Genomic DNA, 23,075 nt, shown 5'->3' with positions numbered 1-23,075 from the left:
AACAGTAGCAGTAATAAAATAGGCCAAAGGTAATTCACCGAGTTCAGCTTTGTACATTCTACACTACTGACAAGACTAGTGATATTGGTTGGAACCATTTTCTTAACACCTAAGTTTGCAACACTTGGAAATGTATTGGTATATGTAGATCAAAAGCTTCAAATGGACAGAAATTATCAAGGAACAGTGGATGGAAAAATATATATGAATAATACTCGAAGAATCCAAATTGACATAATATGAAATAATCCCTCAAGACAAAAATCTTAATAAATTATAAAAGGTTAAATAAATTAACCAACGTCTCTCCAATCAAACCCCTAACCAACTCAGGATTAAAAATAAACGACAGTAATGTAAAGAAACTAAAATTACTGATATAAATTTTGATGCAAATCTATTTAGCAGCAGCAGCAGGAGCAGCAGAGGAAGCTCCTGGTCCAGTAGGGTTGAGCTCATCCCAAGCCTCAATCCATGTCACCATAGCATCAGCCAGTTTAGTGAAGTAGGGATCGATGTCTGAGAGTTTCGCCTTCACCTCTTTCGCCAGTTCAAGGTAGCATTGCTGCACAGTCGTGCACTCCTTGGGGAGCTTCACCGCCTGGAAAAACGGGATGATATCCTCCTGCCAGTAGATTCCCTTATATTCCTTCTTCAGATTCACAAACGGGTTGCTCGCCTTGCTGTGCCAGATGTAGGGCAGCCCCGTCTTGATCCCAAGGTTCAAGTGGTCGCATATCACCTGCACGAATGGAAAGATCACATTTCTTTATTAAGCACCCCTACAGTTTCAAAGGAACGAAGATGGTACGACGAAGTGCAGGAGTTGTACCTTGGTGCACCAACCGGCCCACATGTCATCGTATCGCCCAATGGGCTGGCCGTCTCCCATAAGTCCAAAGTACATTGCAGGTCCGATGAGATCACGGTTGAATCCCAAATTCATACCACACATCGGGAAGAGGGTTCCCTTGGGGATCGTCAGGACAGCATCCACGTATCTGCAAACACACATTGAGATCAAGAACAATTAGCAATGATCACAAGTTATAAACGTATCACAACAGTCTTAAGAACTTCAGTGAGGCGTGCCTGGTGTTCCTCTCACGGGGCTTGACAAGCTGAGTGGGAGCATCATAATCAGGGATGTTGAGCCATAGGCCGTGAGAGACAGCAGTGTGTTGACCCTCACGCATGCTGAAAGGATAGCCACGGACAAAGTCCGCACCCTCCCTGTACGGATCGTATAGGGTGTTGAAGAAATGGGGAGTCGATGGACTCAAGAGGTTCTTAATGTGCTGCTCGAGAGCGTTGATGTCTTTCCCAGTCGGGTCCTTGGCAACCTGCACACATTGGTGAGGATAATGTCAACAATGCACAAATTCGTAGAAGTTGAATAAAATATTTCAGAACAATGTCAACAAAATTTCAATTTTTTTCATGCTTTCACACACATAGCATAAACATGTCCATTGAGCTATTCATAATATGAAGATCAAAGCTTTAGATCTAAACTTCTCAAGATAAATCAGCATAGTATATGCATTATATCAACATCTTGAACAAATCAAAATACTTCAACAAACCATGAGCAACTAATCTGAATTTTCACAAATCAACAAAATTGAATCAAATCGAACTAGAAACTAACAAATCAAAATCGGATCCAAACACAAATTCAAAACCCACGTTAAACCCCAAACATCCCAAGAGAAAAAATCCAAACCCATCATCAAAGATCCAATCTTTCACATCACTCCCAACCAAACACACAAAAGCAAAACGCCAAAGATCCGATCTTGAATCGAAATTGACCACAAACACATGAAAAATTAACAAAAACGAAACGATCGAAACACTCACGAAGCAATCGTCATCGATGGTGTAGATATACTTCTTCTTGGAGACCATGTAGCCGAAGCATCTGCAAGCAGAGTCCTTGAAGGAGATGCAGGAGGCCTTGGGGCCGAGAATCCTGTTGATGTCGTTGCGATTGTAGAGCTCGTAATCGAAGCCCTCAGGGACGTTGATGACTTTGGAGGGGTCGCCATCTTGAACAATGATGAGATGGTAGGGCTCGAAGAAGGGCCTCCACATCTCCAAGAAATCAAGGTTTCTGATGGTCGGAATCACTATGTCCAACTCGTCCTTCAGCAGCGGTGTCGCTTTCTGCTCCGCCATTGTAGCCTGCGAATCTGCAATGCTTGAGGTTGAGGAGAGAGAGAGGGATGGGCTGCTATTTCTGAATTTTGAGGTTGGCTTATATAGAGAAGAATGGAGTCTTGAGGGCCTTGGTCTTTGTATTTATTTCTCCTTTATTGTAATTTATTTAATTATTTTTAGGGTAAATCATGGTCAAAAATTTTGGTGCGTTTTATCTTTACAAAATTTGAAACATAAATTACGAAGAATGAACAAAACACCTTTTAAACTTAATTAGATGGTAGTATTATTTTGTCCTTCGTCATTATATCCATGTAGTATTTTATATCGACTGAATATACCACCATGTATCATTGGTAATGTATTTTTAAAATTTTTAAAAATGTGTTTCACTGACGAATTATTTAGCAATTTGCTTTTATTTTTAAGTGTAATTAACTACTCCTAAGTAGTAGTAGTAGTATTTGTTGACCATCTCATTGAAGATATTTAAAGATTCTAAATTTTTTCTCCCCCTTTTTGTTGGGATAAAGTCGGTTGATATAATGTGCAACAAATATCTCACTGATTTGTGGATGGAAATTTGGAATTTTGACATAATTTTATACTAATAATCATCAATTCCATGAGACGATGAGCCCATTCCATTAAATTTGTGCTTGCTAAGAGTTATTTGAAATTAAATGGTACAATCCTTGTTCGTTTTGGATCTAAAAATGACACCTTTTTGCTTTTGTAATCTAATGGATTAAAATAGTGAAACAACTTTTCACCAATATTTTTCAAATTTTGAAAATTAGAATCAAATTAAGCCCATGCCCTTGCTCTTTGTAGTTCATACAACTGTCATGGGCTGTTTTGGAGTGAGATTTTGAATATTAAAAATTCTTGTAATGTCTTTATCACAAAGAAGAAGAAAATTATGACCCCTTTATTAAGTCATGATAATATTTTCCACCGGTCCAATCACACATCATGCATTTGAGACAAACAAAATCAAACAATTTAATTGTCCATGAATAGCAACAAAAGAAGTAAATCATCCTTTATATCTCTACAATTTAGATTATTTGTAAAAATACTGACATTACTAAAATATATAGCAAACCATCATCATTTTTAGGTAGAAATTATGCAAATATATTTCGTATAAATTTTGAATTTCAAACTTTTTTAAGGCCATATCGAACCCTCCTGCTCAAGTTTCGTAAATTTGAATCATTTTTTGGCATCAATAAGTCAGAATTTTAAATTTGAATAGAAATAAAACAGTGATATTGAGACATGGCTATTAAAGAATTTAATTCGTTTTTAGATTAAACCTCTTCTCCATAAGACCATAAATAAGCAAATAGTAAAAAAAAATGGCACCGACGAAGAGCTGGACAAATTGGCTGGCGTTAACTTTTTATTGAAAATAATGAAAATAGTACTGCGACGTGTTGGATGTTTGAAGATGGAATTAAATAATTTACACCCCACATGAAATCAAATACTTACAGAATGTACTTTTTTTTCTCAGTGAGAGAGAAAGTTGTGTGTAGATGAGCTGACAGATAAAGAGTGGAATAAAAATATAAATATATATTGAATTTGAATAGAACATGGTTAGAACAAGCCTTCCATGATTGATTATTTGTTGTAAGAACATGGATTTACAGCAAACTGTCACCTATTTTTGGCTACATTTAATCCTTCCTGCACGTAGTTTAACACGTTCTACTAATTGGGATCATGTATATAAATTAAGGCCTTAGACATGCGACCTTGTTTTGTGCATGTGATGTGACACAAGTCACAAAGGTTCTTTTGATTATTGAAAAAATATACATATATGTGAATATTGTTGGAGCATATTCTTTTATCTTCTTATTACAATTGTATATGTCAAAATGAACATTGTATATAGAAAATTTAAAAAATATACTGATTAGTCACCATTGCTCTTCATATATTAAAAGTACACATGACTGTGAAATCTCATTGTAGTCAAATGAGTTTAGTGAAAAGGGGAGATTGAACAATTGAGTAGAACTTTCCCCATTTGTGGATTTGGAAAGTAATCTCAAATATTGGACAAAATTAAAAAGAAATGTGCTATATTTTACCATTCAGATAAGTGTCAAACACGTATTCCCCATATTAGGGGTGCAATCAATTCTTATTAAAATATTTTGGGGGTATATGATTGTGACCGAATATAAGTGAAAATTGGATTAAATTGTCCTATCTCTTTCGAAAGCTTACATAAATTCGTAGGCCCAAATAAATAGCGAAGCATAATGATTAAAAATGAATGCCCTTTTTATAAGTTAAGCGGTCCAATACTAATGTGGGCGTTGCTTGGTATAAATATTTTGATACAATCGCAATAAATATAAGGAGCCTTATTTGCAGGTGAAATCTGTTTACATTTATTTGAATATTTTTTAGTTTTTATCAGGTTGAATTATTGTGTGATTTGGAGTAGAAACTTTTGTAATTTATATGAACCCATACAAAATGCTTTTTATATTTTTTTCGTCCATAGAAAATGAACATTTCTTTTAAGGCATATGTTTGAACAAATGTTTGATAGACATAATTATTTGGACATGGTATGAGTGAAGAAACTGAATCAAATTGTTGAAAATTGAAACGTTCTTATATTAGAGGCTTGAGTTTAACGAATGGGTATATGGTAGTATTATCAAAATAGAAAATGATATTTTTTGGTAGATGTTAAAAAAGAAAATTGTGACATACTTTTGGTGTTCGATATCTAAAAATTGTAAATAACAAAGTCATTTCTTATCAAATAAGAGTAATAATATCTAAATATTAAGAAATGTTCAAAATAATTGATTGATCCACAAATTATTTGACCAATAGTGGCTCGAATGTATAGAAAAAGAAAAGGAGTATTGTGCAATTCCTCGTAATAAATGATTGATTGCAATATGTGGATGTAAGTTAGCCAAGCACTATGTAATGCCATAGGTCAAAACTCCCGAGTTCGAGTCATTGGTAGCAAGACTTTTAAATTTACATCCATTTGTCTACAAAAAATGATTGGTTATTCTATACCACTATTGCAACCCTAACTCTTAATAGCATCCACAATGGCGGCTAGTGCACCGGCTAGTTGATTCGCGTCGCTAGCCAGTCGGCTAGCCGAACCATTGGGACCGGCTAGCGACAAATCGGCGTAGAAACCGGCGAGCGCACGCCAATTTCCAGGCGCTGGCCGCCATTGTGGCGTGCCGGCCAGCGCCGTTTTTTATTTTTATTTTTTGATTTTTTTTGAAACACTATATATACGCGATTTTAGTTTCATTTTCATTTGCACCACTTGTTTTAACGAGTTTTTTCTCTCTCTAAATTTATGTACAAGAGCAACATCGAGCGATGGACAATAACAACGAGTTCAGTCTGGCGACGAGCGGATCTCAGACTCTCACGGTACCCGTGGGGTCTGGATGAGGGCAGATGGGCGGGCAGATGGGCCAAGGGTACAACAACCCTTGGCAACAGTTGATGGGGTTGATGGCGGGCGCGCAGGGGGGATGCAGGGGCAGATGGGTATGCCCCAGATGCCGCAGCAGATGCTACAGCAGATGATGGGATTGATGGCGGACGCTCAAGGAGGGATGCATCCCGGTATGTAGCAGCCTGGTATGCATCCCGGGTTGCAGGGGTCATCGGAGGGGGGGGGCACGGTCTATCGTCCCACTCTTGATTTTTTGACAGCTTCGTCTCACACGTCGACCCCAGTGGAGACGCAGTTCACTGGGATGACCGTTTCTCATTGCATGAGCTGGGGTTCGATATCGGGGAGATGGACACTTTAGGGGGTGGGGGTGTTAGAGTTTGTATACTAGAAATCACGTTTCGAGTGATTGAATACTGAAAACTCTTATTTTATTTTCCAATGAATAAAACAGATTATTTTTGTCATAATGTTGTTATGTTTTACATTTAATAGATGTTAATACATGTTTAAATGTATAAGTTAACTTAACAAAGTCTAAGTCTTTGTTTTAGTAGACCGGTTGTGGGCGTCGTCCACTTTAAGGTAACACGGTCAGTTCTAAACAAAGAAAAAGATGAATTTCATAACCTAGATGGAATTTGACTATCCATCGAGAAAGGTTGCAATGTCAGTCTGCATATTTCTAAGCCTTACTGAAATAAGATGACATTGGTGTGGTATAGCACTGAACGGATCTAACAGCAAGACTTGTCCTTAGGCTATCTACTGAAAGGCGAGGTCTTGATAAATATTTGTTTCTTAATCAAAGTAGGTTAGTATTGAGCATACGGTATTGATTATGCATTACTTTGACTTATCAAATGGTGCGGGTTTTTCGTAACCCAATTATCCTGATATATTGGGTAGTGGTGATCAATATCTAGCGGTGCTAGGATTGCTATTATATTGAATCATGCGCGAGCTGAGTCTCGTTTGATAATGTCCTCAAGAGGAGCGCGAAACAATGTTTTATTATTCGGAACCTAGCTAGTTGGAGTTTGATTACTCTATGAATAATAAATCAACGTTTCATGCTAAGTCCACTCTTGGAATTAACAAGAAGTTAATTAATTAAGTCAATAGCAGACATTAATTAATTAATGGACATTTTAATCTTAAGCGCGGGAAATGAAAGTTAAACGGAAACCCGGATTACTTGTAATTTCGGATTTGGATGGGGAGAGTTCAATATTACTTCTGTAGTGGTTGCTCGTAATATTCCAATTATAACTTATATTAAATTGTGGGTTCAATTTAATTAGTAAAAAGTAAATTGGATGAGCCCATATCCAAAACCTTCCATAGATCCCTGTCTGGGCCCAAAAGGAACTTAATATAAATAGGAGAATAAAGGAGACAGAAATAACACAATTTCATTATTTGTAATTTTCGAAAATTTAAGCCTCCCCAGCTGTAGGAATTTTCGAATTCCACTCCTATTCCCAAAAGGATTTCTTCTGTCTTCTTTATTTAAGTCATAGTATTCTAGTAAGATCAGCCCACACTGATATTGGAGTAGTAGTACAGTTCGGGGACCAGAGAGAAGATTTGTGGTCTAGTATTCAAAACATCACGTGGAGAAGAAGCTAGCCATCTTCAATTTTTTGGAGAATTAATTAGGTACTTTTCTGCTCCGTAGAAAAGCTTGTTTTAGGTTTCAATATTCTTAAAGCATGATTAATTCAAGTTATGAGCATGATACATGTGATAATTACGCGAATAGATTTTGTCTAAATAATTTGCTAAATAGATCTGATTATTATGTGATTTATTGGTGTGATTAATAATTGTAAAATTATGATAATCAAGTTCAACACCGCTTCCGCTGCCGGTTCCATCAGGGGGGTCGTCGGGCCGCGCCGAAGAAGAAGAGCAAGGTGGTCGGCGAGTCGTCGCAGCCGGATGTTGACGACACCCCGCACGGAGGAAGTGGACGGAAGATGAGTATGTCGCCCTGGCCAAGGCGTGGTTGTCAGTTTGCGACGATCCGCTGGTTGCGAACAACCAGCGGATCGTCAACATGTGGGCTAAGATTAGAGCAGCATACAGGAAGAACTGCCCGCACGGAAAGGACTACACCGGGGAGGAGTGCCGGAAGGGGTGGGAACGCATCAGGGCCGCGGTCGGCCAATTTTCGGGCTTGTACGCCAACGCCCTCCGCATGAGGAGTAGTGGGCAGACGGAGGAGGACTGCCGGAGGATAGCGGAGAGTCTGTTCCCCGTGAAGGGGAAATATAAGGAGTTCACCTTCTAGAACTGCTATCTGGTGCTGAAGGACTCCGAGAAGTTTCGGGCGGGGGTCGACGCTGGGTGGCCGAAGAAGCAGAAGTTGAACTATTCCGGCGATTACGGCGGCGGCAACAGCGGCGGTTCCCACGACCTCCCCCCGGATACTGAGGAGTTTCCGTCCCCTCCATCATTTGCGACCCGCACTCACCCGGTTGGCCAAAAGCGGGCGCAACGGGCAGCGAGGGGATCCTCCCCCCTATCGCCCCAGGAGGTCCAGTCGGCAGCCCCCGCCCCCCTACCCACGTACACCTTCTTCTCGCGTAAAAAAACGCGGGAGCAGATGTACAAGGTCTTCCAGGATTGGAAGGCAGCCACTGACCCCACGGAGAAGAGGTTTCTTCACTCGATGCTCGAGAGCATGCGGGTCGATTTGGATGTCGCGAGGGCACAGATGGGGGGTTCAGATGCCACCGATGTGGAGGTCCCAGGTGGCGGCGGCGAGGACGGCGGCGACGACGATGAAGAGTAGAGAGAGACGGGGCTCGTGTGTGAAGCCCATTTTTTTTTATAAAAAATTATGTACTTTTTTTTATCTATGTACCTTTTTTTAAAAAATGAAATGAATGAATTTTCCCATATATGTCTCGTAAATTTAATTCCGTAATTTATCGTAAATTTAATTCCGTAAATGTAGTTGTTTTTTAATTATTTTTATTGCGGCTAGCCTGTGGCTGGCCTTAGGCTAGCCTATTTGAGTAAAATGATGATGTGGCAGGTGGATTTTTAGTGCTGATGACGTGGCAGGGGAAGAGAGTGGCTGGCCTATTCTTATTGTGGATGCTCTAAGAGCATCTCCAATGCCGGCTAGCCGATTCGTGTGGCTAGCCGGTCGGCTAGCCGAACCATTGGAGTAGGCCAGCGCAAAATCGGCGAAAAAAGCGGCCAGGGCTAGCCGATCGCGTGGCGCTGGCCGCCATTGTGGCGTGCCGACCGGCCAGCGATCGGCCAGCGCTCAATTTCGATTTTTTTTTAAACCTATATAAACGCGATTTTAGTTTCATTTTCATTTGCACCACTTGTTTTAACGAGTTTTCTCCCTCTCTAAATTTATGTACAAGAGCATCATCGAGCGATGAGTAACGCGGGTGGTAGCAGTGGTGGTAGTGGTGGGGATGCTGAGGAGTACGAACGGAGGATGAACGACGCTATGGAGGCCTACATGAACCGCGAGATGGAGCGGTACATGCGTAGGGTGGAACAGCAGGCGATACCTCGCCCTCCACGGATTGTCCACCGCCGAGTAATGATTGATCGAGATCACGTAGCTCCACATCAGCGGCTATATGACGACTACTTTTCAGAGAACCCGCGGTTTCCCGCAAACATGTTCAGGCGGCGTTTTAAAATGCGCAGGGAGTTGTTTATGCGTATCGTTGACGCTTTGGAGCGTCGATATCTGTGTTTCCGCTTCAGGCACGATGCGGTTGGCAGACCCGGCCACACCCCTATTCAAAAGTGCACGGCGGCAATCAGGCAGTTGGCCTACGGAGGCGCGGCAGACATGTGGGATGAGTACCTCCACATCGGTGAGTCGACAGCCCTGGAATGTCTGAAGTATTTCTGTGAGGGCGTGATAAACATTTTCGGTGAGCAGTACTTTCGAAGCCCTACTCCCCAAGATTGTCAGCATTTGATGCAGATGCACGGGGAGCAGCATGGGTTCCCCGGGATGTTAGGTAGCATAGATTGTATGCATTGGGAGTGGAAGAACTGTCCGACTGCCTGGAAGGAGGCCTACACGACCGACTACAAGTCAAAGAATCCCACGATGATCCTCGAGGCCGTAGCTGATTACTGGCTGTGGATCTGGCATGCATATTTTGGGGTAGCCGGGTCAAACAACGACCTCAACGTCCTCAACTCGTCGCCCCTATTCAACGAGAAGTGTCAGGGCATCGGTCCAGCCGTCTCATTTGTGGCCAACGACAACCGGCATGATATGGGCTACTACTTGGCGGATGAGATATACCCTAGATGGCCTGTCTTTGTGAAGACGATTAGGCACGCAAGTGATGAAAGGAAGGCCTAATTTGCGGAAAGGCAGGAGTCGGCGCGCAAGGACGTGGAGCGCGCATTTGGTGTGCTCCAGTCTCGATGGGCGGCAATTAAGGGTCCAACGCGTTTGTGGGATGTCAGATGCGTTTTCCAAATAATGTACGCATGCATTATCATGCACAACATGATCGTCGAAGACGAAGGCGTACAACTGACTAGTTGGGCCAATGACGATGAAGCCGGTCCAAGCCACGAAATGGCCACCTAGCGTACGACGTGGGGTACCTCTCGATGAAGCTGGCCGCCTCAAGGAATATGCCGACATGCGCCAAGTGGAAGCTCATATTCAACTCCAAAAGGATATAATTGAAGAGTTGTGGGCATGGAGGACTGCACGTCGATAGTTTTTTTTTCTTTATTATGTAATTTTTTTTATCTATGTACCTTTTTTTAATGCAATTAACGAATTTTCCCGTATATGTGTCATAAATATAATTCCGTAATTTAATCGTAATTTTAATTCCGTAAATGTAGTATATTTTGAATTATTTTTATTGTGGCTGGCCTATGGATGGCCTATGGCTGACCTAAATCTGATGTGGCAGGTGGATTTTTAGTGCTGCTGACGTGGCAGGGAGAGAGAGTGGCTGGCCTATAGCTGGCCTATTTGCATTGGAGATGCTCTAAAGGGGATAAAAAATTTCCAAAATTTGAGAATTAGATTTGAACCAAACTAAAATTTTAAATTCAATTCGAACTATTTCAGATTCGGTTCGGATCGGATTTTTTAAATATTTCATATGTTCGGATAGGATATTTTAAATTTCGAAGTAACCTGCAAATTGAAATATATTTATACTGTCTTCGTCCCAAGAAAGCTGACTTATTCTTTGGGCAACACTAGATTTAATGCAGCAGTATTATTTTGTTTGTTAAGTGGAAAGAGAATAAAATAGAGATAAATCGAACAAGTAACATATGTTACAGAATTCTAATAGTAGAATTTTAGATTTTAGTATTGGATTGTTAAATTTTCAGATTTTTAGCGTTGGATTTTTATACTACGTTTTTATGTAACTTCGGATTTTTCAGAAACGCACTGATTTTGGATTTTAAGTTAGAATTTTGTAGAATTCAGAATTTCAGATTGAATTAGATTTAAATCAATTTAGATTGGACAAAAGTTCAATCCAAAATCTGAATGTTCATCGAATCATCCCTACTAAATCCAAATCCTATTATAATCCATAAAAATAAAAGAAACCAACATAAAGCATGCAAAATAACTTAAAAAGGATAATGCAAGGACCTTGGTGAAAAATATAAATTTTTCCCAAATTTATACTCCGCAGAAGCTAAGGGGTGAATATGAAAATTCAGCGAAAACCTATTTGACGGCACTCGTCTACCGCCATTGATCGTCTAAACGAGCAAATTACGCGATTCGCGGAGAAAGGAAGAAATCGCCATGAATGAAGGAGTGCAGAAGAACACTCTCTACGTCGGCGGTCTGGCCGAGGAAGTGAACGAGCAAATACTCCACGCCGCCTTCATCCCCTTCGGAGACATTAAGGATGTCAAGACGCCGCTGGACCAGGCCACGCAGAAGCACCGCTCCTTCGGCTTCGTCACTTTTCTAGAGAGAGAAGACGCCGCTTCCGCCATGGACAATATGGACGGCGCTGAACTCTACGGCCGCGTTCTCACCGTCAATTATGCGCTTCCCGAGAAAATCAAGGGTGGAGAGCAGGGCTGGGCCGCCAAACCTAGTAAGCTTCTTTTTCTACGTTTTGAATTCGGTTACGATTTCATATAATTTTTTAATTGAATGCTGCTCGATGGAAGATTTTGAGATTTTTGGTAGGGTTTATGCTACTCGGTTGTTGAATTGAGAATTTAGTGACTTTGGGCGGAAATTGAAGTTGTGTTCATTCAAAATCTACTTCTAGGGCTAAATCTGTGAATTGTGAAGCATCGCCTATGAATTGTTTGCTTTCGGATTTGAGGCGAATTGAATCAAAAACTTTTGGTATTGCTCAAGATATTTAGCTAGGGATATCAAAATGTTGAAGCAGTTCTTATGCGATATAGAATGTTAGAATCAGTTTATTGCTATGGTCAAAATCCTAACTTCAGTAATTAGAATGAAGAAGGAACACACAGCATATTGATAATGTTTTGGATGAAAAATGGCAGATTACTGCATAATGGCCTATGGGGCTTAATAGACATTGAATTCGGACTAATCTGTTTGTTAAAATGGCAGTTTGGGAGGATGCTGACACCTGGTTCGAGAGGCAGCAGCAAGAAAAGGAAATGTTGCAGCTTCAAGCAGAGCAACGAGCAGCGATGGAGGCAGCTGAAGACTTGCACAGAAAGAAGATGGCCGAGGAGAGAGAAGGCGAGAAGGATGATGCTGATGCTAAGGATGATCCTATGGCAAAGGCTGAAGCTGAGGTTTTGAATCAGACTGCTTGAGCCTTGGATTAAACACAGAATCAACTCTAGCTTCCATGATTTGTAGAATCACTTTGATTCAATGCTATCCTTTGTTCTTTTCATGCGATTGTTACATATTTTGGGATATCAAAAAATGGAAAGAATTGTCCAAGATACATCTTGCAAGCTGTTACTTTTTCTTGCTACAAAATTTCAATACAGTTTGGTATGTCCATAAATCATGATTGTCAAAAAGCATTTGTCAATGTGAACTGAAATGGAAGAACACAAAAAGGGAAGTGAACATGGTTAAGAGTCTCTGTTTCTTCTCCTATGAAGCATGGCATCACAGAGTTTGACAGCATCTCTGTTATCTCTCACATTATGCACTCTCACTATATTTGCTCCACCCAGAACTGCAGCTGTGACAGCGGCAACAGTGGCTGGATCTCGCTCACCTGCTACGGTCCGACCACAGATTTCTCCCAAGAATCTCTTCCTCGAAGGCCCTACTAGCAACGGGGCGTGGGCCAAGGCTAAGCTCTTCTTACCAATCTCAGATCGGATGGCTGGCAACCCCATGAGAATGTCCAAGTTTTGTTCAGTATTCTTGGAGAATCCGATCCCAGGATCTATGATCATCTTCCATGCTGGAATACCGGATATCTCAGCATCTCTAACCCTCGTGCAAAGCTCGGACGCCGCATCACTACACACATCATCGTACACTAGATTCTCTTGATTTTGCATTGTGGATGGATCACCTCTCATGTGCATCACGATGTAAGGAATTCCAAGGGAAGCCACCACATGATGCATATTCGCATCCAGCTTTCCACCAGACACGTCGTTGACAAGATGAGCTCCCTTGCTGACCGCCTCTAATGCAACCTGCGAATGGAAAGTGTCGATAGATATCAGCTTCCCCACCATCTCCGGCATATCTCTGACAGCTTCCAAGACGGGGATCAGTCTATCAAGCTCTTGCTCAGGAGACAGCTTAGATGCCATGGGACGCGTTGATTGTGCCCCTAAGTCGACTATATCTGCACCTTCTGCAAGCATGGATCGAACCCGGGAAACTGCTGATTCGACAGACAGAAACTTTCCCCCATCGCTAAAACTATCAGGAGTCACATTCAGAACCCCCATGACAGAGGTGTTTGCAGACCAACTCCACAGCCGGTTCCCGACTGGCAACACTCTTTCCATCCCATCCTTCCCAACGAGTGACTCGCCTCCCAGCTCCTCCCATGCCTCAAAGAGCCCACCCGGATGCTTCGACAGCGAGTGCCAAGATTTAACCGTCTCATTATCCGCTTGAACCCCCAGCAGATCAATCAAGGGGGCCATCACAAAAGGCCTCTCCCATATTCTCTCATGTGGGATGGTGAGAGAATCGGTGTTGACAGTCCGACTCCCATAAAACAGAATGTCTAAGTCGATTGGCCTAGGGCCGTACCTAATGCCAGCAGTTCGGCCCAAGTCCCTCTCAATCTCCTTCAGCACCGCCAGCAGCTTATGAGGGCCGAGCTTTGTGGTTCCTCTAACAGCAGAATTGAGGAACCGAGGCTGGTCAGTTACATAGGCGGGTTCAGTCTCGTACAAGCAGGCGTGTCTCGTGATCTGAATGTCTGATTTCTTCATCCGTTGCAACGCCTCCTCAAAATTATGAACCCTGTCACCCACATTGCTTCCTATAGCAATCACAACTTCCTGCTCTTCGGAGTTAACCTCCACCGGAGCATCATGAAATCGGCGGGAGAGGCACAATCTTGCTGCTGTCGGGAGCAAAATCACCTCATTAGCATACAAATTTGCATTGGATCTATTGTTGCAAATATAAATACAAATGCAGATGAAATGCAAATACAGATCATATATAGATCGAAGAAAATATAAGCTCCAAACTTCGAATAGCAAGAATTTCTGTCGAATTCTTCGGTGGCACCTTCTTCTTCCCTTTCATTGACAATTTTGTCTCACTAAATTTCAGCAAATAAAATATATTCTACTATTTCAACAACACACACACAGAGGCTGTCCTTCCAATTTACACTGGTTCATTAATTCAAACATACACGCATTCTTCATTGGTGTATGATTTCTGCAGATCATAACTACTTGAAGAAGTTCATATCAATGGGAAAAATGTTTTAAAGTGGCAAAAAGGATCACCTGCAAATGAAGTCTTGGCAGCTCTCCTACCGCATTTAACGGGCACCACCTGTTTGATAAAATTCATCCCAAGAAATGCTTTGTCAGCGAGTCCCAATGTTGTATTTTGCATTAATTTTGCTAACCCACGTGAATTTTGCAGTTAATTCTAAAGATTTGGTATCTATGGCGGAGGAAGTTGAAAGTTAAGTTTAATAATTTATGAAGAAAAAGCAATCTTGAAATGAAACCTAGTGCCTAGTGGTGACTGGTGAGACTGTTGTCGATGAAGGGATATAAAAGTCATTTGATTCCAATTGCCTTAAGACATTAATATAAATAAATAAATTTGATATCAGAATTATCTACTATTTCTACTAGCTCGACACTGAACTCTCTCCCCTAAACCCCTTTCCAAGATTTTGTGGGGGTTTTGTAGAATCTTTATGGGATGGCATCAATTTCTTTCACACAGTTTTCTTTGATACCCAGGTCTCTTCTTCATCTTTCTCTTCTGAAAATATTAAACAAATTCTTGAAATATCTGTGTGAATGAAAGCAAAGTTAGCTCTTTTATCTCTTGCTTAATCGGAATTCGGTATTTTTTCTGCTGTTTGAAGTGATTCCAGATGTATTCAGATTTTTGTTACATTTTGTTTGAGCAGGTTATGCAGGTGGCAATCGAAAGGGAATTCCCCTTGTATAAACTTATGGAAAATTCAAGATTTTGGATTAAAGGGAAATATAGTTATGGCAGTCTCTAGGAGTAAAACAACCGGTTCTTCACCTGAACCTGAATCGGATGGAGAAGCGGTAGTTGTCGAGAAAAAGACTCGAAAAACTACTAAGCGAGCTTCTACAAGAACCAAAAAAGTAGTGGAGATTCCAGATGAAGTTTCTGCAGTCACTGACAGTGTTGGAGATGAAGCATTGCTCAAACCTGCAGATTCAGCTGAGGATTCGAAGAAAACCAAGCCTAGAACTCGAAAAAAAGGTTGAATCTTGCTCGAATTTGGATGAATTGGTATGTGAATCTAATTGTGTTTCTGTGCAGCTACATCGACATCCAAGGCGTTGGAAGAAGATGGTGGGACTAAGAAGCCGACAAGGCAGAGAAGGCGCAGCAAGAAGGCTGATGTCGCAGATAGTCTAGGTAGTGAGACAGAATTGAGTGATGGTGAGGGGGAGACGTTTATCTCGACTTTGGATGAAGACAGTGAAGAGGAGCTAGAGCTTGACATAGATGATGGGGAGGATATAAGCTTCACCTACGGATGGCCGCCTCTAGTTTGTTGTTTTGGTGCAGCTCAACACGCATTTGTCCCAGCAGGAAGGCGGGCCAACAGACTCATCGACTATGAGTTCCACGAGAGCAAGAAGGACGTCCTGTGGGAGCCGGAGAAGTTTGTTAGGGCTTCTGGAGGATCTGCAAGTAATGTTGCAGTAGCTCTTGCAAGTTTGGGGGGTAAGGTCGCCTTCATGGGAAAACTGGGGGATGATGCGTTTGGCCAGTCTTTGTTGCATTTTCTCAACAGCAACAGAGTGCAAACGAGATCAGTACGCATAGATGATAGTAGGGAGACGGCTGTTTCACGCATGAAGGTTGTTAAGAGGGGTGGCTTGAGGATGACTAGCTCCAAGCCGTGCGCTGAGGATTGTTTGTCGCAGTCTGAGATCAATGTTGATGTGTTGAAAGAGGTTAGTTATCTCGGCTTTAGTTCTTGAAGAATTTGATCTATTTCATCAATCATCTATGTCGTTATCATGCTTGCTCTAATTCGTGCTCGAGCTTGAACATTGCATGTTTACTCATAACTCATAAGGTATTGATCATTTAGGCTACAATGGTTTGTCGTTCTGCCAAAAAGATAGTTCATATAGTTTACTTGCACTATCTTGTTGTTTATCGAGCATGCTCTACTTTGTGCTCGAGCTTGTAGATTGTGTATTTACTGATGGGGTATGAAACATTCAGGCAAAAATGTTTTACTTCAATGCATCCAGTCTCCTTGACCGGAACACGAGATCCACAGCACTACGAGCTATCAAGATCTCTAAGAAGCTTGGAAGTGTAATATTTTTCGATCTCAACCTTCCATTGCCACTCTGGCAATCTAGTGAAGAAACCAAGATATTCATACAGAGAGCTTGGAATCTTGCTGATATCATTGAGGTCACGAAGCAAGAGCTTGAATTTCTCTGTGGGATAATACCATCAGAAAAATTTGATACCAAAGACAACTGCAAGTCTAAGTTCACTCATTATTCTCCAGAAGTCGTATCTCAGCTCTGGCATGATGGTCTCAAGATTCTGTTTGTAACGAATGGGACTTCCAAGATACATTACTATACCAAGGAGCACAATGGTGCTGTTCTTGGAATGGAGGATGCGCCTGTTACTCCATACACCTCCGACATGTCTGCATCAGGAGATGGCATTGTTGCAGGTAACTGAACAAACTTATACTTGTTGACTTTTTTATGGACCGTTCATTCCGGACACTATGATTCCATCACTCATAACATGGCATTATATCTTTGTGCATCTTATTAATGAAATGTTGTTTCTCTTACACGGGCTACTTCCATAACTACCTTAATGTTTGTCTCTGCTGATAGCTGATATTTCTTTCCTTGATACTGGTTCAGGTTTGATGAGAATGTTGACCGTTCAGCCACATCTCATATCGGATAAAGGCTACTTGGAGCGCTCGATCAAGTATGCCATCAGCTGTGGTGTGATAGACCAATGGCTACAAGCACGAGCCCTAGGCTACCCCGCGAAAGAAGGCATGGAGGATGTTGAGTCGGATCCCCACGGCATAAGATCAATCACGGAGAAGGAATATAGAACTTTAATTCCTTCGAGTTCATGAGTTAATGTTATTCTGCATCCACATTTGCCAACTGAGTTCTTGGCCTCCTTCAACGTCTTTCTAGGGCTATATTTTGCCATCTATCTTGTTCGATTACCAAGTGTTTGGAAGAAAAGATTGTTGACACGACGCGATACAGCAGACATAGAAAGGTGAGAGTCTTGTTAGAGTGGTTGCTGCAGTGTTCATGTGTTTGATTGTAAAATTTTGTGTAATAGATGGAATGTAAGTTTTGGATAGTGAGACATTTTTCCACAGTTAAAGTGTTTTCTTCTTTTTACATTTTGCAGAAATCACAGAAACCGGTTTTCCAAGTCCAGACATTACAAGGGAATGATATTAGGTTTAAACAGAACTGTTAAAACAAGACTAGTAGTATATTTTATAAGGAGTATTAGTATTATAATAGTGTCAATAGGTAAATATTTGGGATTTGAAAACTTTTTGAAGTATAATTGGACTGGACCTTCGAAACTTTGATCTTTGAAACTGACTTGTACAAAACCAGGCTTTAGAAAATAAGTAATTAAACATTATTAAATTAAAAATATATTAAATGATTATTTTACAATATTCCATTTGCTTCTTAAGACTTTTTGAAACTGTTTTTGTTTTAACTTCTCTTTCCAACTCATCCAAACTCAGAAATCACAATCTCACTGCATTCAAACTGAAGCATCTCTAGCTTAGATAATGAGATACACAAATACAAGTCTAGTTTAAATATGACCAGAACCAAATGCTCTTTAAGTCTTTAAATATGTACTCCACATGGCAACTTTCATCTCAAGATACTCATTTCAAGGAAAGACCTTTGAACTCCTTTTTCATCCATATTTTCTTGCATCCTCCTTGATCTGAGTTGCTTGTTGCGTGATCTTTACTTGCAGTATTCTCTTTGTTCATCATTTCCTGACATGAACTGCTTTTTGAGTGATCTTTTCTTGCATTCTCCTTCCTGACTCCTTGATCTAAGCTGCTTTTCGAGTGGTCTTTTCTTGCATTCTTCTTCTTGATTCCTTCTTGACCTGAGCTGTTTTTTGAGTGAGAGTTTCTTGCATTCTCATTCTTGATATGGACAAGCTTGTCGTAAACACACCATGGGAAACTAATGTAGTGATTCCTCTTCGACTTCATATCCTTGTTGTAATGACCCCAAAAATCAGAATGGTATGTCACGTGATACCAAGCCGAGGCCATTGCATATTGATTGCCCGATTTGGTTCCTTTCTTGAACCATGATCTGGCTTCATTTCTCAGAGACTTCACTGCAGCACCAATCGCTTCAGTGCTCTTTCTGCGGTCAAAGGTTTTTGACATCTTCATGATAGCTCTGCTCAATACCTCACCCTCAGTCTTGATGCCATAGTAGTCCATCAAGTTCCCCAGTTTACAGTCATAGCGGGTTTTGTGGTCGAATGCTTCCTCAATGTAGTCTCTGAAACCATCAACTTCCATGTCAGCATCGTAGGAGCTTCTAGCCACTTCTTTTGTGAACTTCAAGGAAGTTGTGTCAGTGGCGAGATCCTTCACCTCCCTGAAAAGCTTACCTATCACACCCTTGGATTCACAAGTGGGCTTGTTGAGCTTCTCCATGAAATCAGGGTATTCTTTGACGCGTAGTTTAGGAGGGATCTGTGCAGGTCTGCCGGTTTTGGGGAAGTCGACTGCCACTGAGTGTAACTTAGCTAGCTCCAAACAAGGACTGCTCAAGGCCATGGATGGCTCCTTGTCAGCGAAGACAATGTGGGCATTGGCAATCATTCCTAAACTCTCATTCAAGATGTAGTTGGTGAAGTATTCTTGGACTTCCTATAACACAGACAAGAACATAAAACATACCAAACTTACAAATATAAAGTTGCAAAGAAGATACAATGATTCATGAAAGATAGATAGAGTAATGTACCTCAATGGTAACCTCATGATCGAGGTGTGTGGCTGGGGCAGGATCGTAATCCATAGGTGGGAATTGTTCCGGTGGAATCATGTCAGGGTCCCAACAAACAAAATATATATCTCCATCCAAATCACTCCCAGAACATTCGTTTGGATGTGGTCAGTTATTACAACATTATCAGCCTTCAACAATCTTATGTTAATACAATTAATGCAAGAAACCAGAAACAAGTGAGTGTTTACCTCATTCCTTTCTGAGGGAAAACTATGCAGTTCACCATGTGATGCAATGCTGGAACATCAATAGCTTCTAGAACCCGAAGATCACCAGGGTGCAAGCATGGGTTCTTAGCAACAGCCACCTTTCCTTTAACAATGTAATTACGGTCACTAGATGTATACTCATCAATGGATTCCTCGTAGAACCTCCTCTGCCCGGTGCCAGAATATTGCACAAATACTTGTCCATATTCTAAGGTGCCTGTTTCATCGAGACATCCCATCATATTTCTACCTTGTCGGATAAAATATTCTAGATTTGATCCGCAAATCCAACAGTTGTGATGAGCGGATAGTTTGCAGCATCATTGCAAGAAACGGCTCTTTGTTTATACCCACATTTCAACATTTCCTTAAAGATGTAAGTGTTTTCTCCTAGAGACATGAGATCCAAAGCTTCTAGAGCCTTGAACGGATCGAATAAAATATCATTCAGCTGAGCTACTGCTTCACTTTGCTTCTTCTCAAAGACATGATCCGCGACTCCAAGAGTGGATAAGAGTGTGATGATTTGGCAATTCAAGAAGCAAGGTTGATATTTGCTCCATCCAAGGACGTTTAGTTTTGTATCATCTGATTGGTACTTCAACATGCTCAGTCTCAGTGACATCTTCACTGATGAATTCGGATCGATTGCCACGACCCCTTTGTAGCCACCATACCTGATCTGGAAGGCAGATGGTATATTGCTTCTGAGTCCACATTTTTATCGCAACTCTTTGTGCAAAGTCGACTGATATCTTTCCAATCCCATCAGAGAAGATATATGTTGTTTCATCTCTTACAACCTCGACGTCGGGGATTTTATCAACCTCATTCTGAGTAACACTTAGCGTCTCCGTGGATGAACCAAAGGACTGGCCAAGCCTCGCAGCATATTTTGCCACGTTCCGTATGGAACTGAAGTCGCCCATCCACCTCCTTATACCAGAGGGAGTTCTCCCTTAGTTGACTCGAGGAAAACGCAAGAAACTCGAATTTCTTGCTCCCAATAGTGATGCCATTCCTCAGAGTTGAAAGTATCCTCGAATACAACTTTGTTCTTGTGTTCTCATCCCCATCAGCTCCCCTTGGTGCTAAATCAGATGCATACATCTTACTCCAGTCCTCTTCCAAAAATGAAACACGAAGAAAATTGTCAATGTGATCATGGAAGTTGCGCAACACGCGATTTGATACATTCACTTCCGGGCCATGGAAATACACTTTGGTTGGAGTGACTTGAACCCTGTGAATATGCACCAGGTCATCATCCACAACATGAGGTTTCGGTTTCTTGAAGGCACTGTAGCTCTGATGCTGCTCGATAAGCCATGAGTGAGGATTATAACAGCACTCCTTCAAATAGTAAAGCTTTTCCAAAAGCTGCTCAAGGTATGCAATATCATATCTTTCTGGATTAAGCAACTGATAGAAATTTTCATCTAGCTTCGGCCCTGGAAGACATCCGGTTTGTACCAAACAACAGACCTTGAATAGTAGTCTATATGGCAACTCAAGACCTCGAGGAGGTTGCATAATCGGAACTAGATCCAGATTTTCACAAAATGGCACTCCATATTTCAATGTGAAAGGTGTTTTACTTTCTTTATAGTATAAAAAGTGTCTTTCAAAATCTGGAAGTTCAATGTCACTAGGAAGTTGGATACATATACCGGAAGATTGTCCAATACACGATGATGGGGTAAAATCAGTTGTTCGGACCCACTGATCATCTGGAGTTTGATGGAAATAGCTATACCTAGAGTCTGCAAGCTTCTTGTATATTCGCGGTGCTCCATATAACTACAGGACAGAAGACAAAAACATATCAGTAAAATCAAGTGAGAAGGTGATCTGTAAATGATGATAATGTGCAGAAATCCAGTGTTCTTCAGCATATTTTTCTTACACTCGAAACGACAAAATGTGATCTAAGACAGATAGAAACAATCAACAGTTACATTTCACAAACAACAAGAATGCAATGTAACTACTACTAATTTCATTTGATATGTATACATATATAAATGAATACGAAGGGACATAAGATAACAGATCAAGCAAAGTAATATTCAAATCGGACCTGTATGAGAAGCATCTTAGCAGCTTGATTGCCTGAATCATACAACACAACCTGCCATATATTATCATGGTAGAGCTGAAGCTTGTATTCAATTGATTTATGAGACAATAATAAGTGCATAATCTTCAGCCCCGTTCCAAATTTAATAGAAACATTTGCAGCCATCCACAGCACTGAAAACCTCTCTTCTGATAACTGGCATCCCAAAAACAGATATACACCATCCATAACATTGTCATATGTTCTAGGATTTGGCACAATATCTTGTGCATCCCAGAATTTCAAAATAAAATGGCCACAATTGTCAGACGTGTTAATGTCCTATCATCGAGGTTATTCACAAATTGGATTACAGCATAAGCCCTCGATCCTTGTTTCCCATTTTTTACTTGTATAGCATATATAGGACCAAATAGTTTACGCAATTCAGTATGCTTAAAGAAGAACTTTCTGATACTTTCAGCAGAATAAAGCCAAGGGAAGCCGGACACTTGAATCGTCTTTCCCATCTCACCTGAAGCTGTCTGCAACGACGATAACGAATAAAGGTCACTAGCTAAGCAACCACATTCCAAGTAACTGAGAGTAACAATTGTTTCAAATCAACCATGATAACTTACTCCTTACTATACTAATCTTCACCATAACCACTTTCAACAGTAACAACATAACATAGCTGAAAATAAAATATTGACATACATCAAAGGCTATAAAATCATGGAATCTCAAAATTCTAGAAAACATACTACTACAACACACGCACATAAAAGAATGATTCTGAATTATATGATGAATATTAAATGCACACAGGCAAACCAGATAAATTACTCAAACCCTTACTTCACTATTTATTGCTAGTGCAAACTCAATAACATAAAAACTACTTCCTCCGTTCCATAGTGATGGAGGCGTTTCTTTTTGGTACGGGGATTAAGAAAAATTGTGTTAGGTGAGTTAAGGAAAGGGGAAAAAAGTGGCAAATGAAAAAGGTAGAGAGATAAGAGAGAATAAAGTAAGAGAATGTAAAGTAGGTATGGTAAAAAATGTGTTGATTTTTACTAAAAGGGAAAATGACTCTATTAGTATGGAAAGTATCAGAGTGACAAAATAACTCTATTATTATAGAAAGAAGGAAATACAATACTTCGAAAATGTAATTACTTGGTATATAAAGAGTGTGCAAATAAAAAGAGATTGGTACTGGATCAGTGAGATAAACAGAGGGAGGAAAATATGGAAGGATTCGTCACATCACATGTCATCAGTTTTCTACTCCATTATGAAAAAAGGAGAAGAAATCTTTGTTTATTTTTGCTTGTGTTCTTCAATCAGCACTGAGAGTGAAAAAGAAGGGTAGAGATTTCATCCTATGCGGTGACACACACAGCAATAGCTTGTCCAG

The 23,075-nt window shown here is 40.7% G+C and overlaps 4 protein-coding genes and 1 pseudogene across 6 annotated transcripts; 2 read left to right on the top strand and 3 right to left on the bottom strand.

Moving 5' to 3' along the window:
* Positions 1-191: 191 nt before the first annotated feature.
* On the bottom strand, positions 192-2,259 carry LOC125207210 (putative UDP-arabinopyranose mutase 2). The gene is made up of 4 exons (XM_048106455.2): positions 1,864-2,259; positions 1,093-1,343; positions 833-1,001; positions 192-742 (listed from the first exon to the last, which is right to left on the bottom strand). Exons 1-4 carry the CDS (start codon positions 2,179-2,181, stop codon positions 398-400), a joined length of 1,083 nt encoding a protein of 360 aa, XP_047962412.1. The 5' UTR covers positions 2,182-2,259; the 3' UTR covers positions 192-397.
* A 9,055-nt stretch (positions 2,260-11,314) lies between these two features.
* ATE1 (ATPase E1) lies at positions 11,315-12,569 on the top strand. Its single transcript, XM_048102947.2, has 2 exons — positions 11,315-11,727; positions 12,225-12,569. Exons 1-2 carry the CDS (start codon positions 11,427-11,429, stop codon positions 12,434-12,436), a joined length of 513 nt encoding a protein of 170 aa, XP_047958904.1. The 5' UTR covers positions 11,315-11,426; the 3' UTR covers positions 12,437-12,569.
* A 2-nt stretch (positions 12,570-12,571) lies between these two features.
* Positions 12,572-14,826, bottom strand: LOC125204325 (Dihydropterin pyrophosphokinase / Dihydropteroate synthase). 2 transcript variants are annotated; one of them, XM_048102945.2, is made up of 2 exons: positions 14,576-14,826; positions 12,572-14,178 (listed from the first exon to the last, which is right to left on the bottom strand). In XM_048102945.2, the coding sequence occupies exons 1-2, from the start codon at positions 14,685-14,687 to the stop codon at positions 12,707-12,709; spliced, it is 1,584 nt and encodes a 527-aa protein (XP_047958902.1). In that variant the 5' UTR covers positions 14,688-14,826; the 3' UTR covers positions 12,572-12,706. The 2 variants fall into 2 exon arrangements, with proteins under 2 accessions (XP_047958902.1, XP_047958903.1); XM_048102946.2 differs by having other exon boundaries at positions 12,572-14,175.
* Positions 14,827-14,899: 73 nt separating this feature from the next.
* On the top strand, positions 14,900-17,712 carry FLN2 (fructokinase-like protein). Its single transcript, XM_048102943.2, has 5 exons — positions 14,900-15,046; positions 15,220-15,548; positions 15,609-16,252; positions 16,530-17,001; positions 17,204-17,712. The coding sequence occupies exons 1-5, from the start codon at positions 15,006-15,008 to the stop codon at positions 17,428-17,430; spliced, it is 1,713 nt and encodes a 570-aa protein (XP_047958900.1). The 5' UTR covers positions 14,900-15,005; the 3' UTR covers positions 17,431-17,712.
* A 359-nt stretch (positions 17,713-18,071) lies between these two features.
* LOC125204677 (putative RNA-dependent RNA polymerase 1) lies at positions 18,072-22,774 on the bottom strand (annotated as a pseudogene). Its single transcript, XR_016132231.1, has 4 exons — positions 21,674-22,774; positions 19,574-21,393; positions 19,340-19,491; positions 18,072-19,242 (listed from the first exon to the last, which is right to left on the bottom strand). The product of XR_016132231.1 is annotated as a putative RNA-dependent RNA polymerase 1 (transcript).
* Between the last annotated feature and the right edge of the window lie 301 nt (positions 22,775-23,075).

Source organism: Salvia hispanica, chromosome 6 (genome assembly GCF_029641045.1).
Source record: "Salvia hispanica isolate PSC_SH4W2 chromosome 6, Shi_PSC_v1, whole genome shotgun sequence".
Classification (NCBI taxonomy): domain Eukaryota; kingdom Viridiplantae; phylum Streptophyta; class Magnoliopsida; order Lamiales; family Lamiaceae; genus Salvia; species Salvia hispanica.
The sequence above is the reverse complement of the archived record's forward strand: the minus strand, read 5'-3'. Positions and strand labels throughout refer to the sequence as shown.

Bases quoted from the DNA above. Each gene is read 5' to 3' on its own strand.
- LOC125207210 (XM_048106455.2), bottom strand. From the start codon at position 2,181: ATGGCGGAGCAGAAAGCGACACCGCTGCTGAAGGACGAGTTGGACATA. The intron at 1,344-1,863 runs GTGAGTGTTTCG...CAATGTGTGCAG, and splicing joins CCATCGATGACGATTGCTTC to GTTGCCAAGGACCCGACTGG. The intron at 1,002-1,092 runs GCACGCCTCACT...GTGTGTTTGCAG, and splicing joins CCCCGTGAGAGGAACACCAG to ATACGTGGATGCTGTCCTGA.
- ATE1 (XM_048102947.2), top strand. From the start codon at position 11,427: ATGAATGAAGGAGTGCAGAAGAACACTCTCTACGTCGGCGGTCTGGCC. The intron at 11,728-12,224 runs GTAAGCTTCTTT...TTAAAATGGCAG, and splicing joins GGGCTGGGCCGCCAAACCTA to TTTGGGAGGATGCTGACACC.
- LOC125204325 (XM_048102945.2), bottom strand. From the start codon at position 14,687: ATGCAAAATACAACATTGGGACTCGCTGACAAAGCATTTCTTGGGATG. The intron at 14,179-14,575 runs GTGATCCTTTTT...TGCTCCCGACAG, and splicing joins TGCCAAGACTTCATTTGCAG to CAGCAAGATTGTGCCTCTCC.
- FLN2 (XM_048102943.2), top strand. From the start codon at position 15,006: ATGGCATCAATTTCTTTCACACAGTTTTCTTTGATACCCAG. The intron at 15,549-15,608 runs GTTGAATCTTGC...GTTTCTGTGCAG, and splicing joins GCCTAGAACTCGAAAAAAAG to CTACATCGACATCCAAGGCG. The intron at 16,253-16,529 runs GTTAGTTATCTC...TGAAACATTCAG, and splicing joins ATGTTGATGTGTTGAAAGAG to GCAAAAATGTTTTACTTCAA.